General features: G+C 41.9%; 1 protein-coding gene across 8 annotated transcripts in view; it reads left to right on the top strand.

Annotated features, from left to right (window-relative positions):
* TMEM117 (transmembrane protein 117) overlaps nt 1-19,163 on the top strand; it is a 397,723-nt gene that overhangs the window by 248,917 nt on the left and 129,643 nt on the right. For all 8 annotated transcript variants that reach the window (XM_019492756.2, XM_059726034.1, XM_006272241.4 and 5 more), the window contains one exon: nt 8,428-8,525. In XM_019492756.2, coding sequence (XP_019348301.1) covers nt 8,428-8,525 — 98 coding nt within the window. The remainder of the gene's footprint in view (nt 1-8,427; nt 8,526-19,163) is intronic.

Below are 19,163 nucleotides of genomic sequence, written 5' to 3' on the forward strand. Positions count from 1 at the left end.
GACTGGAAAAGGAGATGGTACAAACTTTTGAGTTGAAGGTGTAGGAGCCTCCCCCCAGGGACCAGTTCTTCCATTTGGTACCTCTATGCCATGACGGTTGTCACAGTACAAATATATGCCTGGATAGATAGGTTAGTCTTCTACAATAAACATACCCTGAGCACCTCCCGGAGTAACAAGGAATAACAGCCACAAGTTGATTGAGTGTAGGTTCCGGCTTGAAATCAGGAGGCACTACTTCACAGTCAGGGCGGCCAGGATCTGGAATCAGCTTTCAAGGGAAGTGGTGCTGGCTCGTACCTTATCAGTCTTTAAAAGGAGGCTTGATAACTACCTAGCTGGGGTCATTTGAGCTTAAACTTAGTAGGGGTCATCTGAGCCCAGTATTCATTCTTGCCCAGGGCAGGGGTTCAGACTAGATGATCTGCTAAGGTCCCCTCTGACCCTACATCTATGAATCCTGTATCACCCTGGGCAAGTCATTTAGGTATCTAAGACTAAGAGTGTAATCTTCAAACCCTCTCTATCCCTTTAAGCAATAAAGGGATTTGTCCACACAGTTCCCTACGTATCTAAAATTTTGCATCTGGGAATAGCCAGCACTATTACCATCTTCACAGGACATAGCAGCTTAATATACAAATGCTACCTAAGTCTAGTTAGGACCTTCAAAGGAGGCCTTTTTCTACCTATCTCTTCTCAGTGACCTAATTCAATAGGTATGCTCTGAACATGTCTAATGTACACTGAAAGGATTGAGCTTCACACAAGCTGTAGCTATCATAGGCAATTTCAGTCAAAAACAAAGGTGGTGGTAGGTTAGTGGCTAGTGCATGTACCCAATGTGTGCAGGGGAGACTTGGGTTCATTTTTATTATTAGCTTGATGAGATTCTAATCAAAATCTCTCATCTCTGAAGACAATATCCTCATCACCAAGCACAAATTCTTTGGTTTGGTTTACTCTGAAATCTTCCTGTTTGAAGACATCTCCACTTGCAAAAAAAGAATTCAAAACTCATTGGGCCAAAGAGAAGGAACATAACTGTTTAGTGGTTAGAGTGCTCACCTGGGAGAGGGGAGACCTAGCTTTCACTCCATGCTCCAGAGATTAAGTTTATCTTGCATGAACCAGGCATTGGACAGACTGCATAAATAGTATGTAAAATAGGAATATTAGCACTTCCCAACTGAATGGCGTTCTGTGAATGTAAATACATTGATGGCTATGAGTTACTCGGATATTACAGTAGTGGAAGCCATGTATGAGTAGCAGAAGCCCTGCAGAGTCTTCCTTCTTTGTGTCAGAAGGAAATCCCCAGCAGCCTTTGACAGAGAAACCTTTCTAAATTCCATGCAAATGAGTGATATTAGCGGGAAAGCATATAGAAATCCTCAGCTCCAATGTAATAGGAATGTATCTGCAAAGAAATTTTTGATCGTTGTAGTCTGAAGCAGAATAAATGGCATTTTTCATTGACACCCATTTTGAAAAGATGTGCTGATCGACCCCATTTCTGAACAGTACATCTGTTATGTACTGTTGGACGTACCTTATGCTGATCACGTAGCTCATCAATTAGTATGTTTGTTAGTCTGTTGTTATCTATCCTTCCAGGTGCAGAAATACTGGATACTCAGTGTCCCTGGCATTATCATAGAGTAATAACTTCCTAACACAGTTGTTAAGAATGAGCAACATTTTTTTAATTCATATAAAAAAAATTGTTCTGTTGTCATCTGTTAGATCTTAAATTGCTTAATCAGAGGTAAAGATTTCAGAGTGCATCATATAGCATAGTCTACCAGTTCCAGACTGGTAGTTGGATCTTGCTATTCTCTATCTTCTGTAGACTATTTAATTCTGGAGGTATGCTCCCAAGTTACTTTGAAGACTGATACAAATAAAGCAATGAAGGACTCCGCAGAATGTGGGTTTTTTTCTAGTACAAGGATTTGCAAACATTTTCACAAAGTGGATCACATAGAGAAATAAAGGTTTTCTTTTGATCCATCTCCTTTCTTTATTACTTTCCTAAAATTAAATTTAGGAGCCAAAAAACAAAAATGAAGAGCTTGTCCTATGTACCAATCCAGCTTTCGACATGTTTTGAGGACCATAGTATGGGAAATGTTACTTTTAATTCCTTCTGAGGAAGAGTTCTGAAGATTTTTAAACAGAAAAAAAAGCTCAAACAGCATCTCTGTGTTCTCCTTGGTCAAGTTTTCAATTGCTACCAGGTTTGCTGAAGGCAGTCAGTGTCTCCCTGATACCTGATAGCAGATTGATCTTGCTGTCTCACTAAGGCAGGGAGCTCATTATCACCTTACAAGTGACTTGCTAGAAAGTTAAGTTCTGAGGTGAGAACTTGATGAAGGAATTTTAAGAGAAGTCAAGCCAGGGAGAAGGAGTGAGCATCATGTAGTATTTCAGTGTTGCTTTCTCTCATAACAAAGTCAGAGAAGGATGTGTGTAAACATTACACAGCCCCTCAATATTAGAATGACAAGTCTTCCAGTAAAAGGGAAGTCAACTTGTGAGTCAGCAGATGACTGAGGAAGCTGATCCAAGTTCTGCACATTTGACTGCGGCTGTGGAAAATATTTCTGGGAGGAAGGAGTAGATCCTGGTGACATTTGGTCACAGCTCTTTCCTTTTGTCTCTCGTCTGTCAACTTCTGTGGTGAAGCGAGCTTGCTCAAAATGATCAATGCCTAATCGTACATCACAGTGCTATTGGGGATGATTCAGTGCTTGGGTCTCCCAGGGTAATATTTAATTTCTTCAGATTGGCCTTAGGTTTTCTTTGAATCTTTTCTTTTGGCCACCTCTAGAGCAGTGATCATTAGGTCCTACACTCTGAACTCACTATTTTGGGAGCCTGTTCTTCTGACATGTCCCATCCATTGGAGCTGGTGTTGTATAAACATGGCTTCAATATTGGTAGTGTCTGCTTGACCCAAAATGCTGGTATTCATTCTTCTGTCCTTGCAATTGATATGGACGATTGCCCGAAGACATCACTTATGATAACATTTCAAAGCTTGCAGGTGTTTCCAATAGGTTGTCCAAGTTTCACACCATAAAACAGGGTAGATGAGCAATTTGCTTTGGGTCCTGAGGTTTTCAATGATGATGACATGATTTTAGAGATGTCCAAAGGCAGCATTAGCAGATTTTAATCTGGTGTTGAAACTTGGCCATGCTGCAGCACTAAATGCACTAAACCCTTCTCTTTGGGTTTCATGTTGTTCTGCCAAGCTTTACAGACTCCTTTTTCTGCCAGTGAGGGCTTGAATTTTCCTATCATTCTCATCAAACCAGTCCTTATGTTTCTTTGTGGAGAAACCTAGAGATTTTTTGCATGCCTCCTGGATGACTTTCTTAAGGCTCTCCCAGTGCATACAGCACAGGTTGGGAAAGGTGCTTGTTTTTACTTGCACGCCTTGATACTCTCCAAATAGTAGCATGTAGGATTCTTCTTTCCTTTGTACTTCGTGTCAGAGTTTGGAGTTTTACTCAAATTCTCTCAATATTCATTTGTCTCTTGCAAAGGCATGAGTTTTAGTCCTATGTTGATCATTATGAATTAAGACATTTGCTTCTGGGACGTTCATCTCCCACTCACTCAAAGAAACTGATTAGACTGCTCAAAAAGGCAGGATTTATATTTAGTATGGAGCTTACATTGCATATTGCCTTGCTACCAGGGGCTGCTTAGGTCAAAAAAAATTAAGAGCTAGAAAAATGTACAAGTCACACACACTAAGCAGTATGTAACCATTGTGAAGAAACCTTTCTAAAAGCAAAATTGCATAACAGTTTTTCTTTCTATCGTACCTGCTAGAAAAAGAAAGAAATAGTTTAACCAGCGGTGAAGATGGTGGATAAAAATTGATGCAATTATAATGAGTAATTAAATAATAATTTACTTGCCTATGGCACTTTTAATCCTAACATATCAAAGCAGGAAAGTGTATTTATACTCACAATGTATCTGCTCTCTACTAACAGTCTGGCTGGTTAGTGGTAGAATAGCTCATTAAAACTTGTTGAGAAATGATACTTATTTGATGTTTAGTATCCTTTTATATATATATATAATCTCTGTATCTAATTCACATTGGTTTATTTATCCTGGATACTACTTGTGAATGCTGGTTTCCTGCTTTTGGGTAAATACAGTCAAAAAGCCTGAGGCAGAATCAATCCAATCTATGCAGGTTTCTCTCGGTTGTGTAGAGTGGACCATTAATGAATGGATTTAATTTTCATGCTCTTTGGTTGGTCAAGGCAGGCAGATGCCTTCTGGCCTTGGCTAGTGCAGGTGAGAGGTGTTTCTGCATGCCTCCCAGCTCCACCAGGCTGCTATAACCTCTGTCCTGGCCCCTCACCAGCTCTCCACCTTTCAGCTGCGGAGGGGAGGGGAACACCCCTCCATCCCAATTGCCACCCCCCCCCCCAAGCCCACCACCTCAGGGGCTTTCCCTCAACACCTGCTGTGTAGACTCCAGCTGTGGGGGGGAGGGGGCTGGGGCAGGGGCAGGGGCTATTTTCCCTTGCAGCTAAGAGGTGAGGGGGTGGTGCTGGGTTGCTCATAGCTCAGTGGAGCCAGACTGGGGAGGGAAAAGCCCCTCCCTCAGGGGCTTCCTCTTACCTGCTGTGCAGACTCCAGCTGGGGGGCGGGGGGGGGAGAGGGGAGAGGGCTGGAACAGGAGTCTGTTTCCCTCAAAGTTGAAAGGTGGTGGGCTGACAAAGAGGCAGGGCTGGGGTGCTGTCAGCTCAGCAAAGCCAGACTGTGGGGAGGGAAAAAGCTCCTGCCACAGGGGCTTCCTACACCTGCTGTGCACACCCTGGCTGAGGCGGGGGTGGTGCTGGGGCTGGGAAGGGATCCATTTTCCCCCCTGCCTTGCCTGCCCCCCATGCTGCTACCAGCTGGGCTGGGGAGAAGAGGCATTTCTGCCTTAGCTCTGTGACAGCCAGGGGTGGGGCCACACAGCTCAGCCAGAGCAGATGAGCTGGGGCAGAGGCTAGCCCCCCAACCCTGCAAAGTAGGGGGGGCTGCATAGCATCCTGGGATGCTGGAGGACTGTGACTTCATCTGTTTTGGGAGGGGACCTTGAACAGAAATTCGATAAACCAGTCCAACCTAAAGTGAGTAAATCTGATACTATGTCCATCAAGGTCTATCATAAACTGGATTTTTTAAAAATCAGTCTGTGAGCACTGAAATTCTGTTCTGTTACAGGTTTAGACCAGTTTCCAATCACATACCAGTTTACATGTAATTTCTGTCTCTAGCCCAAGTGTGATTGCAGCATATGATTTTAGATATCAGTTTTTTATTCTAATAAAATTTGTGGCTGACAGTGTTGCAACATAGACCAAATGATAAAGAGCAATGTATCAGCAATGCATTGCAAGTTACTATAGTGTACATTCACATTACTATTCAACTTTGGAAATGGACAGTTTATGATTCCATAAGGTCGTACAAGAAATGCCAATATTGTTTTTTTACTGAACATGCACCTGATTATCTTCTTGCTAACTTTAAAAAAATCATTTAGCCACACCATGTAATAGTTGCAGTTTCTAAATATCGTTAGACAATAATCATTTTCCTAATTGAACATTAAATGAAATACAGGAATTCTGTTATAAATGTATTATTTAAAAAATTGTTTAAAATTTAGTCATTGTACCCAATTTTTCTTAGTACCTACTTATTTAACTTTGGAGGAAAAATTGTCAGTAAAAAACCAATAATTTTTGCAGTCACTCTTCCCATTTCATCTTGATTATACCGGACACCAAAACAAGAATGACTGAAGTATTTGGGTAGTGAATAGCAACTCTACAGTATCTTCAGAGTATTTCCAAATTGTCTAACAGTATAGAGGAATGTTTGCCAGGAAGTTAGTTGGATTTTTGAGGTATGAAAAGTAGTATAGTTTATGGTATACAATAGAATAGTATATAATAAGAATATACAGTATATAATATCATGATATTATATACTATATATACTAGAATATATATTTATATATATATATATTATATGTATATATAGTCTATCATATGTATAAATGTGTATATATATGTATAAACGTGTATATATATTACATATATACATAGTGTATGGATAATAGTTATATATATATATATACACAAACTTTTATACTATTACTAGTATAAAACAATAAACAAGGAATAAAACAAGGAAAACTTCAACTTATTTTTCCAGCCAACATTGTTGGAATCTGAAACAATTTTTTGGTCTTATATTGATCCTATTCAAACAAAATTATCTGTATTGCGACAGTGCTGGGTACCATCCTTCACTGCACCCTCTTTCACAATGACTGTCCTTGACCAACACCAGAAAATGAATTTGATTTCTCTAATGCAAAAGGTAATTGGATTTTTCTTTATTGAATTCATCCCTTTAATGACCGTCTTGCTGCTGCCAATTTAGCTGCAAGTGACCTGACATTGATCTGGTGATATGACTTAAAATAAATGCCAGAGCTAAGAAATGAAAAACCAGCTGTCTGATACCAGAAAGAACATTTCCTGCCTCAGCTTGCCATTTTCCTCAGAAAATGTCCCCTACTTGAATGTCATTCTTATAAAGCAGGCTGCTGTAGTAATTGGCCATACAGAGGCAGATTGCATCCCTCTAACAAATATAATAAGTAGTTCCCAGAAAGTGCCCCAGAGAAAACATTTTGAAAATTGAATAAAACTAACCAAGTAATCATCTTTTGTCTTACAAATATTCATTACTATACAGAACACATCCTCCTGACCTGGGTAAGTATTGCTAAATGGAATTAATTAAATATGTAAAGGGGCCTTGTTAAGCATTAGGTAATTATCCAAATATTTATTTAGTTAAACTTGGGGTCTTATTAAAATAAAAACTGTCATAACATGGTGATGTGATATTATTTTTAAAACTAACCTAAAGAAAACAATTAGAATAAGTAGCATTTCATGATATAATCCATTCTTCATTCAAGATAAATTTGACAAAAGCATAGAATCCCAAGGTGTGTACTTCTGTTTATATACTATGTATCATTGAAAGAGTCATCATCATTTAGGACCCAACGCTGCTAAACCAAACACTTTTAATCCCATAGTATTAGGAGTTGAATTTTAATTTATATGTGGTTTAAATTTAATCAGGGGCTGTTTATTCCTTTGGTAAAAACTATTAAACATCATTGATTGAAAGTAGTAATTCACACTTTCGAAGACAAAATTAAATTGCATTTTATTTTCTTGTTGATTTTATTTTGAAAATAAGAACTCCTTTGTAAAAATGACTTCTCTTCAAAATTAATAAAACGTGGGAATATCTTTTTAGAACTCAAAGTGTTACTTCCATGTTTATCAAAACAATTAACAGTATTTAAAAAATACATGCTGAAGTTCGTGGCAGATAAGTTTTTTGTTTTCTTCATCCATATTTTATAGCAAAGGCTGTATACAGACTTAGTAGTGTTGTTTTGTTTACATATGTGTTTTCCATACTGTTCAATCTTTTGCATAACAGTGGACAAGATAACTATGCAGTATTTTTCAGTAGGGTTAATCTGAAAAAAACGGATATGGATTTCTAGCATCTCCGAAGATGGGGGTATATCCAAATGCCATCCCTTTAGTTCAGGCCTATTTTGAATTTTGTTTTTTGTAAATCATCCAAAACTTGAATATACATGTGAGTCTCTCAGCAGAGTTTGACAGATGGTCTGTTTAGATACGAGTACTGAAAATTAGAATTAGCATTTCAAATTTTAAATAACATGCAAGTTTTAGGGTCATTTACAACCTCTTGATCTGTTCTTGATCCCTGATGCCAATGAAAAAGGCACACAGAACAAAGGGACGTATGGCCCTTAATACATATGCTTCCCTGGCTTTACTCTGCTGGACTCTAATTCAGATATCAAGAGCCAAAAATCTCTTGACAGTGCTATCACCAAACTTGGAACTGTGTCCCTGATTGGACTGGAATAGAACTGTATGTGTTTGCTTCATAACCATATGTAGAAAGTAACCTAAACCCTGTTTATGCTACATCTTCATAATTTTGATGAAGACGGTACAAGCAATTTGCTCATTTAGATTAGCTCCTGTCCTCCTTGTATGCTTGGCCATGCAAGAGCCCTCTGATATCTCTAGCTAATATGTACAAAAGTTCTATGGGGCAGAATAGTTGCTTCAAGTAGATTCTTAACAAAAGAGCTGCAAATTATTTTGGTCCAGATTGCCAAATGCAATTATCATTACAAATGTTGATTATCTTGATCAAAAATGAAACAAGTTAGTAATCTAAGAATGTACATTTTAAATCCTAATTACCACTTGCATTTGTGACATTTATTTAATCCTGAATTATTTCCTCCTTTTCCTCTAGGTTACTGATATGATGCTTCAGGACAAGCCCTATCCTGACTGGGGAAAGTCTGCCAGAGCTTTCTGGAAGAAGGGAAATATTAGAATCATTTTATTCTGGTAGGAAATCAGTAAAATCCAATTATAGTAAATGAATTTTGTATAGATAGTCAAACCTCAATAAACATGCATTCTCTATCTCTTTGTGACTTTGAAATGAATACTTAATAAGAAAAATAAAACTTATAAAGGAAATAATATTGTGTCAGGCCACAGGATGTATTGCTTAACCCTGATGTAATTTATATAAAAATTTTACAGCAATGTAGACTACACTGGGTTATAGAATGAATGGATAATGCATTATCCCAGGGTACTTGATCCATTAGGGCTTTTACAGACCCTTTCCACTAGGTGAGAGATGAGCAAGTAATAGCCTGTTTGCATTAAGCAAATTACTATCTGGGTTGATTATACACACAGTTGCCTGGTACAGACATTACACCTTTTTTTTTTTTACCAGTACAAGTGATCAGAAACTGGTCTATACCCATAACAGATCAGATGTTTGCCATGCATAGACTGGTTTAAAAATGGCAAAACCTGGTCTAAGGTTTACCTACCCCCTTCCCTCTAAAAAGGGTGAGTGTGTGCTCTGTTCAGTACCGATCTGAACAATGCCACTTCCAGAAAACCACATTAGTTGGATCAGTTCTTCCTTGGGCTTTTTGAATGGTGGTACCTAGCTAGGATGCCTACATGGATGTAACTTACACTGGTGAGTTTTTCTTTAGGGGTAGCACTACAATCAGTTCTAGCAATTACTGTCATGTAAAAGAGTCGGCTTCTTTCTTTTTCCACTGATATAAAAGAATCATCTGTACAGGTGCTTTGTCTGTGAAAATGTCACGCAGTAGTTTAATTTTACTATTTAATTTACTATTTATTTAATTTTATTTGAAGAAGCTATATTTAAATCAATGCTGCACATGAAGGAATACTTGAGAATAAAAAGAATATTATTCTATCTGAAAGTATATATTGTTGGTACTTGTGATGTGTTTATATATCCTTTGGTTTGAAAATAAGGTATGGAAACATATAAATCATCTCACATGCCTGCTATTAATTGTAATTTTTTTTTGCATCCATAGTTTAAAGAGAGTATAAAAATAGATTTGGTCTATAGATTTTTCCAAGAGAGAATATAAAAAATACAAGAAAAAATCGGTATGGCTAAATAGCAAGGGGCAAAAAGTTATTTGAAGTAAAAGGTATCCTTCACAAAATGTAAATCCAGACAAAGTGAAGCTAATAAAAAGAACATAAACTATGGAAGGAAAATGTAAGGTGTTAATTAGATGGTTTATGAGGGACTTTGAAGAGCATATAGACAAAGGCCTAAAAAGAATAATAAGACATTCTTCAGACATGTCAGAAATAGGAAGCTCATGAGGTCACCTGTGGATCTACTACTCTATCAAGGGATAAAGGGAGAGTTTCTGAAGGAATTATTGCAGAGACAAAGATTGTGTATGTGGGATGGCCCATCTAAGACAAGCCACTATCATGGTGTAGACATGACCTGAATTACCAAACATGTCATTTGATCCTGGTTTATTTATATATATATTTTTTTTTTTTAATTTGTTCCGTGACCTCCTTTTGACATCTCCACTTTAGTAACCCCTCTCCCAACATCCTCTGTAACAGGGGGGCCTTCTTGGGGCCGATTTTCGCAGTGGCCTGCCCTCCTGTTTGTGGGCTAACCGCCTGCCTTCTCACCCACCATGCCTTGTTGGTAATTAATTAATTGCTGTAAATTAAGCAGGAGGCTGCCCATTTCTTGCCCCAAAGCCAGGGGGTGCTCTCTGCAGCTCCATTCCTCCCCTACACCGTAGCCCAAGCCTCGCAGATGGCATCGAGATGTTATCAATATCACCGGCCCCCGCACTGGGCCCCAGAATTCTACTAGTTGAACCCTGCCTGGATTCCTCTCCTCAGACGGCCTATTTCACCTTCATCCTGGGCAGCATAGCTCCCTGAACTGCTTCCCCCTTACGGGTGTGTTCCCCCCCAGGACCTTTGGCTACTAGCCCTGGCCCACCTCCAGGCCAGTCAGAACACCAGGCCCTCAGCTCTTGGGCGTTCCTCACAGTGGGCCCCTGGCCCTTTGACCCTTCCAGTCCTGGCCCCAGCATTGACCAGTCAGGGGATGTCCAGACAGCTGTGAATCTATGGCCCCACTCTCTCACTGGGGTCCACCTTCCAGACCCTACAAAGCGGGTAACCCACCCGGTTGTGGGGGCTAGGGGTTAAGGTGCCCTAACCTACCTTTCACCGGGGTGGTAACTGGCCTGGTATTTCCTGGGGTTCCCGCGCCACTAAGAGCCCCACCAGGCCACCCACTCCTGGCAGGGTGCAGCTTTAGGTCATACCCAGGACCAGGAGCCTCCTGACCATCCCCTACAGCTCCTCCCTTACCTCCAGATGATACCAGCAGCCCTGCAGCCAGGCAATGTTGTTGCCTGGCCTCCCAGCAGCAAAATGCCCTTGTCACAGGGACACAGGTCAGGCAAGGGGGAAGCCTCGGTCAGAGGCAGACCCCAGATCAAAGAAAAAAAACAAACAAACCTGCTGCAGGGGCCCAGAGCAATGAGGAGGCACGCCACGGAAAACCGCCCGAGTGGTTTATCAGTCACACCCATCTCCAGCTGGGGCCGGGTGATGTAATGAGGTATCACCCAGTGATGATAAAAATAAGCCCAGAAAGTGCAGGAGTGGGGACGCCGAGGGCCAGAGACCCGGCGGGGAACTGCTGGTTGGAGAGTGTCCAGCCGCTGCAGTCGACAGCAGCGGTGGCTGCAGGAGCTGTAAAGGTTCCCCGAGTTGGGGAAGATTGGCGGGGATTGAAGACAACATCAGGGAGGCCGGCAGCAGCAGTGGCAGTAGCGGAGGCAGCAGGAGCTGCAAGGGATCCCCAAGCCAGGGAAGATTGGCGGGGATTGAAGATGCTAGGAGGGAAGGCAGCAGCGGTGGTGGCGGCAGCAGCTGCGGGGAATCCCTGTGCCGGAGAAGCCCAGCGGGGATCAAAAGAGCCGTCAGGGAGAGCTGGCATGGGAGCGCTTACAAGAGGCAACGGGGGCTGCAGCCACAGGGCAGAGGCAGGTCCCAGTGGGGTAGAAGGAGACCTCAACTGGGTTGGAGGCGTGGACCCCGACCCTGAGGGTATGCTTGCTTAGGGGAATTAGGGGACTAAGGGAGTGTGGGATGCTTCCTGTGATTCCCCTTGTCTGTTTTGTCCTTCCCTGTCTCATTGTTCTTGTAGTCGGGGTATCAGTTTTGTTTTTCACATCAGGTTGCTTCTGGGGCCTGGGGCTTTACGTTGGTGAAGGTATTCGATTGTGTTTTCCTTTTTTGGGCTGTTCTATTTTAGTTTCCTGTCTAGTGCAGGTTAGCGTAGCCCTCTGTCCCAGGCTGGGATAGCAGTGACCCCGGTCAAAGGCGGGAAAGAGACCACGAGAGAGCACGAAGAGGAACAGCGGCATCTCCTGTAGATAGCATGGGGCATCGGAAGGGACCTCTCCAAAGACCACATGTCACCAGACCCTCTGGGTCCAGTCAGAGCCCGAGGTGCCCGTCAGCGAGGAAGGACGTGGGGACCAGGAAGATATCAACGGGGAATAGCTGCTAAAGATCTTGAGGCTTGTCTAGAAGGTTGGCGTATGGCCGGGGTGTAGGGGAGGTTGGAGCCCCGGAGACATCCACCGGGATGCGTGACCACTCTGGAGGCACCCTCAAAGGGGACCCCTTTACTGAAAGACCATCCAAAGTTGTGGCAGGCGAGTTTGGGGGTCACGTCGAAGGTAATTGAGGTACCCTCTAGGGTCTACGTGAGGTAACCTGGTGAACAAAGTCAGCTGCCCGGGCAAAGGCAGCTCGGGAGCAAGCCTTTGAGTGGAGACGGGCACAGCCCTGTTTATATGGGCATCCCTGAATCTAAAATGGCTGCCCTAATCAGGCACCTGCTGGCTGCTGGCTTCCAGCCCTTAAAGTGGCAGGCACAAACAGTGCCCTGCCACATCCTCTATAATGAGGACTGAAGCAAAAAAAAAGTAACCAGGATCAAATGTTACATTTGGTAACTCCGGGCATGTCTATACCATGCAAGTGGCTTGTCCTAGATGGGCCATCCCTCACACAATCCTCTGTGGTCCCTCTCAAGACCTTGATGTCCCTGAACTTGAGGGCAGCTACTAGGGAAGGCTCTGGAGTGGCCCCAGAGTAGTGTCATTGGCATACATTCTCTACCTGAAAGTATCTGTGTCAGTGGGTTGGGTGCCTGTGCTCAGGAAAAGCCATATGGCCACTATGGTGTACCACAGTGACAAGCCTTTGAGAAGCTGTGCCACTGCAGTCTTTTACTAAAATAAAGTGTACTAAAAAAGTGAAGATTAATAAAGGTTGAGCCATTTATTTTAAATATGGATCTTAGTTCAGAATCAGGTAAATAGATTGAAATGATAATTAAAAATAGAATAATTAAAGAAGAGCCTACATTAACATATGATAAAAAGAAGCAAACATAGCCTTTGTAATGGAAAATGATCCTTCTCTGATCTGTTAAAATTCTTTGAGCATGACATCAAAATAACAGATGAAGAGAAACTGGTTGATCTAATTTATTTAGACTTTCAAAAAGTTTTTGACAAGGTTCCTAGCAAGACAATTAAGAAAATTAGTTAGACATGGGTAGAGAGGTAAAAGGGATTAGAAAATACCTAAGAATAAATATTCATATCTTGTCATACTGAAAACTAAGAGTAGAGCCCTAAAATTCTGAGCTAGAAATGATGATAAATGCACACATCCATGACCTGGAAATGTGAACTCCTGGGCTAGACACAGAAGTTGCACATAAACCAGTTAAGTGATCAGAAACTGGTTTAAACCTGTAACAGAACAGAAGTTCAGTGCACATAAACCAGTTTCAAAATGGCTGAAACTGGTTTAAGATAAACCTGGTTGAATGTAGTATCAGACTTAACTGATTTGGGTCAAACCAGTTTATGAAACTTCTGTCCCAGGCCCCTTCCTGGTTTAAGTTAAATCAGAGTCCCCTACCATCCCTGCATCCCAACATGCTTTTTGGCCTTGGGCTGGGCTGGGCTCTCTTCTCCAGAGAGTAGGGCTGGCCCCGCCCCTCCGCTTCCTAACCAAAAAAGTGAGGGCTGGCTCACTGGCCTCCCTGGCTGGCTCACTGCCCTCCCCTCCCCCCTAGGCAAACCATGGCTGGGGCTGGGGCTGGGGCAGGGCCAGGGCCAAGGGTTAAACTTACCTTTGCCTGAGCACAGGGCTGCTCTGCCCTGCTGGCTTACTTAGTGGCTGTAACTGTAGACTACAAATCCCAGAAGCACCTGGAAGCAGGAAGAGGAAGTGATGAGCAACCCTGCAGAGTCCTGCTGTTGTGATTGTGGACTGCAAATTCCAGAGACCTCGGTAGCAGGAGAAAGGTCAAGTGAACACACAGCCAGCCCATGCTGTCTATGTGCCAGAGAGCCTTGCTCTAGTGCCCCCCCAGCTTCTAGCTTGAGCAATTGCAGGTATGTAGCTGCATTTCCTGAATCAAAAGTGATTGTCTGCTCATTTGCTTATTGCTTCAATCTTTGCAGCTTTTGTAAAGACTGAATCAATTCAGCCTCAGGTTTTTTGACTGTCTGTACTTAGCCCCAGTGACATGGCAAAAATCATAGATGATACAAAATGATTTAAGCTAGTCAAGACTAGAAAAGCCCATGTAGAAGTTCTGAGGGACCTAAAAAAATTAATAAATGAGCAGCACTTTTGAAACTGACTTGACAAATTCAAAATAATGCAGATTTGGAACAATAACACGAGCAACTCTTATATATTTCTACATCCAAAGTCAGGTATGATCATTCAGGTGAAACCAAACAAATTCTTGGCATCATTGTGAAGAATACAATGAAAATCTATGATTCAGTCTTCAGGAATGGTAAAAAGGCAAACAAAATGCTATGACACAAATAGAATTAGAACAGATTATAGTATCATTATATGGAACAAGGGTATGCCCTTATACAGAGCATTGTGTTAGACTGTATTTTTAAACCAAGAGTAACCAAAAGAGAGAAACTGATGAAGAGCTATTAAGAGGCTGTTATACAGAAAAATAAAGGTTCTGAAACTATCAAGAGAAGGTATCAATGGGAGGCAACGTGATAGAGAGCTTTTATTTTCAAGTTGGTATGAGAACATTGAATTATAAAGAAAAATAAAACTTTACACAAAGTATCAGGGTATTCTTAAAGATGTTTTGAGATTTTACTATCTGAAAATTTGCAAAGCTATGTTTCCTTTCACATAACATTCCCATTAAACTTTTGTCACAATTTTAAAATTGAAAAAGATGTTTCTTCTCATGCATTCTTTTTAAAATGAAGAGCAAGTCTAATGGGAAATTAGGAGCATGAAGAGAAACATAAATTATTTTCATTTTAGCTGGAGGCAATGAAATAAAATAACCCTAGGCAAGACCCAACATTAATTAGAGACATTATTTATATATTACATGTCACACATTCAGTAACGGTAGACTTGTGTTTTTTTTTAATGAGCAGAAGAAAGAAAGATGTATAATGTTAACATTTATTTTGATGATACAATGTATTAGTTTTTCATTCATTGCTTTGTCTAACTAGTTGTGAGGCAAATGGTTTCATTTTGGTAAACTTTCCAAAGGGTAAACTATCCAAGTGAAGCACACCACTGAAATGTAGGGCCTTGTCACACGGGACACTTAATATGTTTAAAATCGAACACTATGTAGTGTTAACATCAGAACATGTTCTAAGAAGTAGGTTTAGTAATAAATATTACCATGCTACGTGCATCACTTATGCTTCACCAGTAGAGGGTTATCAAGCAGGCCACCCAGCATGTTGTGCTAGAGCAACTTTTTCCATTATTTCTAATAGTGGCCATAAACATCTGAGCACAGTTGAAAGCACCAGTTGGCTGAAGTGAAGTGATGATGTGAATTCCGCTCCCTTCTTGATTGACTGTTTCAGCTGGCATTAGATCTCCAGGGGCTTCCTAGAGATGAGTAGCAGACCTGACCTTTCCCTGACCTCTCTACTCTCTACTCCAAAGGCACTCTGCTTCAGCAGCATGAGTGGCCCTGGTGAAGCACTACTTTGAGGATTGCTGCCATGGGAATCATGTTGGCCTCCTTGCAGGAGGCATAACACAATGCAGTGTAAGCTGGGGTGCTGCAGGGCCAGTATTGGATGCCACATCATCATTGCTGGCCACTGCCTTTGAGCTTGGACTGGGACTTTTGCACCAAGCTGGTCCTCCTGATCCAGCACCAGGACATTGGGCTTCAGTTCCCTGTGTCCAGCAAGAGACATGTGGCTCTGGCAACTTGCTACACACCAACAGCCTTCATTCCAGTTTGGTGTGGGGCACACAACTACAACAAGGGGTGTGCATAGTGTGATACCATACCTGAGGAACCTCAGTTCATCCAGCTCAGGGACCCACAGGAGGTCATTGCTGGGCTTGCACGGATGGGCTTTCCAAGCTGCGTGGGGGCCATCATTGGGCCCCACATACTCATTCTGTGCCCCCTTCACTGCATCTTGGATTACATAAATCATAATGGGGTTCTTTTCAGTTATACTCTAGGGAGTCATGGATCACAGGTGCTCCACTAACACGAATGTTAGGTAGTAGAGCTGGATACATGACATCTACATTTTCAGGAACTCTGACTTCCTGAAGATGATGAAGCAGCAGGGATTTTCCCCCAGCACTTTCACCATGGATTTATCCATTACTTGAAGGACTGGCCTACCCCCTGCTCCCCTGGTTCATGAAACCATATATTGGCTGGCTGGACCATACTTCAATTACTAGCTGAGCAGCTGCTGAATAGTGATAGAGTGCACCTTTGGATGCTTAAAGGGATGCTGGCAGTCCCTGGATTTCTGCCTGGAACTCAAGTTGAGGAACATTTTCATCCAGGTTGTGTGGTCACCATCTGCATCCTCCACAGTATATGTGAGGCAAGGGAGGGAAATCTTCCTGGAAACCATGCCAGGTCCAGATGCATCCACAGTAGGGGAGGCCCTTGGAATTTTGCTGCTTTGGCTTGGGTAGTGTACAATCTCAGCAAAACATCTGTAAGAGCGCGCCACTGTTTGCTCAGGTGTTCGCACTGGCGGGCAAGCAGGAAGGGCCAGGAGGGAGACTCCTGTATGGGTAGAGCGTAGATACCACGCAGATCCAACAAACAGCAGCATATACAGTGGTGTCAACGAGGAGTGCTGCTAGGGCCTCTGCCCAGGAGGCCATGCCTACCTGGGGCTGGTCTGAGGCCTCCACCCAGACTGAGGGGAGCTGGTGTCCCCCTGCCTCCTGGCCTGCGGGAGACAAATGGTTGTCCAAGTGGGCATGAGGCTGGTGCCTTGAGCAGTTCTAGTGCAGCCCCAAACTGCAGTTCCCCAAACTGAGTGCTCCCCATAGTGCAGCTGGAAATGCGGGAGATCCCACATCCACTGCTGCACAAACCAAATTAAAGAGACACCTGGTATGAGCATTGGGTTATGGGGGAAGCTCCCCTATCCCCTCTTGTATGTGCTAGGTGCCTATTTAAATGTGTGTATGCAGCTAGGGGTAAGATAAATCCCCCCATCTGCAGTTGTGCATACATTTTGAGACCCAATCACACCCAGGGCTGTGTCTGGGGATAGAAAAAGGGGCAGCCGGAGTCAGAACCAGAACTGTGCCCAGGTCAGTCCCATGAATTGGACAGGAGTAGGCTTTGCACTGCACTCTGGGGCAGTCCTGTGTCAAATCCCAAGGCTCAGCTAAGCTTCACAATCTGGTACCAGGAAGCCCCAGTCCCTGTTCAGACCCAGGGTGGTCACCAGCACAATCTTGAGGATCAATAATGGAAGTACCTGTCCCAGACTCTGGAGCTACCCTGTACTCAATCCTGCCCCATGCCCAATCAGATGAGTGTCAGGATCAGGCATGGGGTAGTAGGGGGTGCCACATGTTAAATTTAACACACAATGGGTGAGTCTACATGAGACATTTACTGCGGAGCTGGCTAATTAGCTTCACAGTAAATGTCTAGGTGTCTACACATGTAGCCGCCCCTAATAGGCTGCAGGAAACAAATAAAGTCTGCCTCAAGTTAGTACTTGTAAATACAAGTACTATCCTGCAGCTGGGTTCTTTAGTGCACCGCAACACACATGTAAATGCTGATGGGGCTGGCTGAGGCACAAGAGTGCTTCAGTGTGGGGGCTGCCTGCTGGCTAGCCCTGCACTGGAGCACCCTTGTATCCAAGCCAGCCCCTCTGTAGCATGTTGAGCCAGGTCAGAGCAGCTCTAGTCTAGCAGGCTAACACACTGGGCCTCCTGCCAGCTAGGGCTGCTCCAACCCAGCTCAATATTTTGTGGTCCTGCATGTGCATGTAAATGTGGCACCCAGGAGCAATAAACTCCGGCACAATATGCTTTGAATTAATTGCACATGCAGACATGCCCAATGTGGATCATCTTTATGGGTGACTTCTACATTTATTTACACCTTAAATTGGCCAAATATCTGGCGTGGCATGTTACTATTTAGGGCTTGAGTAACATGTCAATTGCGCCACAAATGTAATGTGTGCCAGAGATCTTTGTAATTTAACCAACGTCCTCCTGATATAATTGCATGTAATATCTATATATAGTTTTCTTTAAAAAACAAAGTTCTTAATATAGATTAGAAGTCATCTTTGTTTGATTTGGCAGACTATTAATACAGTACTAAAGGGATGAAAAATTGGCAGGAGTTATTTCATAAAATTGATCAAAGTTGATACAAAGATCTGAATAATTTACATATGTTTATATAAAACAATGAAAAAGGCAGGGCAGCGTGGCAATTAGTGACTAACCACTTCTGACTCTAAGGTACCACCCTACCTTGTCTTTTACCTAAGTTCACCCTGAAAAAAAATAAAACATAACTTTTTGTATTTTTTTTTCTAATCATATCTTGCAGCCTTTAAGTAAATGAATTTTCCTTCTGAGGTAGACAGCAATATCTTCTAGGGTAGAAATGAAACATAAACTCATAAAGTGATTTTAATGCATCGAATTACATGTTTGACTTGATCAGCTATGTTTGACACTTTATGCTTTCATAGTCACCATAATAAATGCATTAGTGGGCCAAGTTATTGTACATAGATGAGTAGTTTTTTTGTGTTTTAAAAGACAGTTTATTAAAACGTGTAGTTCTTTATACTATAAACTGCATTTAAAAGAACTAACTACAATTCACAGCTTTGTTGGCCTAGATTATACACAGTCATAGACGACGCAAACCTTTTATTAACTCTGATTTAAGGTTGCAAGACTGCAAATCCAAAAAGACAAACCATACAAAAATGTAAAAGTACTATATTTGCAAAACTACAAGGTGAATCAATGACTGGCTCAGTAGCTGCAAGCAGGGTGGATAAAAATCAACTATTTTTTTTTATTTAAAAAATTGAATTTTTTTATTTAGTCGTATTTTTGTTGTTGTTGTTAAATGTTTTTTTTAAATAAACCCATATAAAGATAGTTTTAATTTAAGATATGTTAAAGTTTAAATATATCACCATGGAATGGGGATTATAACTTATAATTATATACTATTTGAGACAATATATTCAAGTAACCTTTTTA

The sequence above is a fragment of the Alligator mississippiensis genome, chromosome 4 (assembly GCF_030867095.1).
Source record: "Alligator mississippiensis isolate rAllMis1 chromosome 4, rAllMis1, whole genome shotgun sequence".
Lineage (NCBI taxonomy): Eukaryota > Metazoa > Chordata > Crocodylia > Alligatoridae > Alligator > Alligator mississippiensis.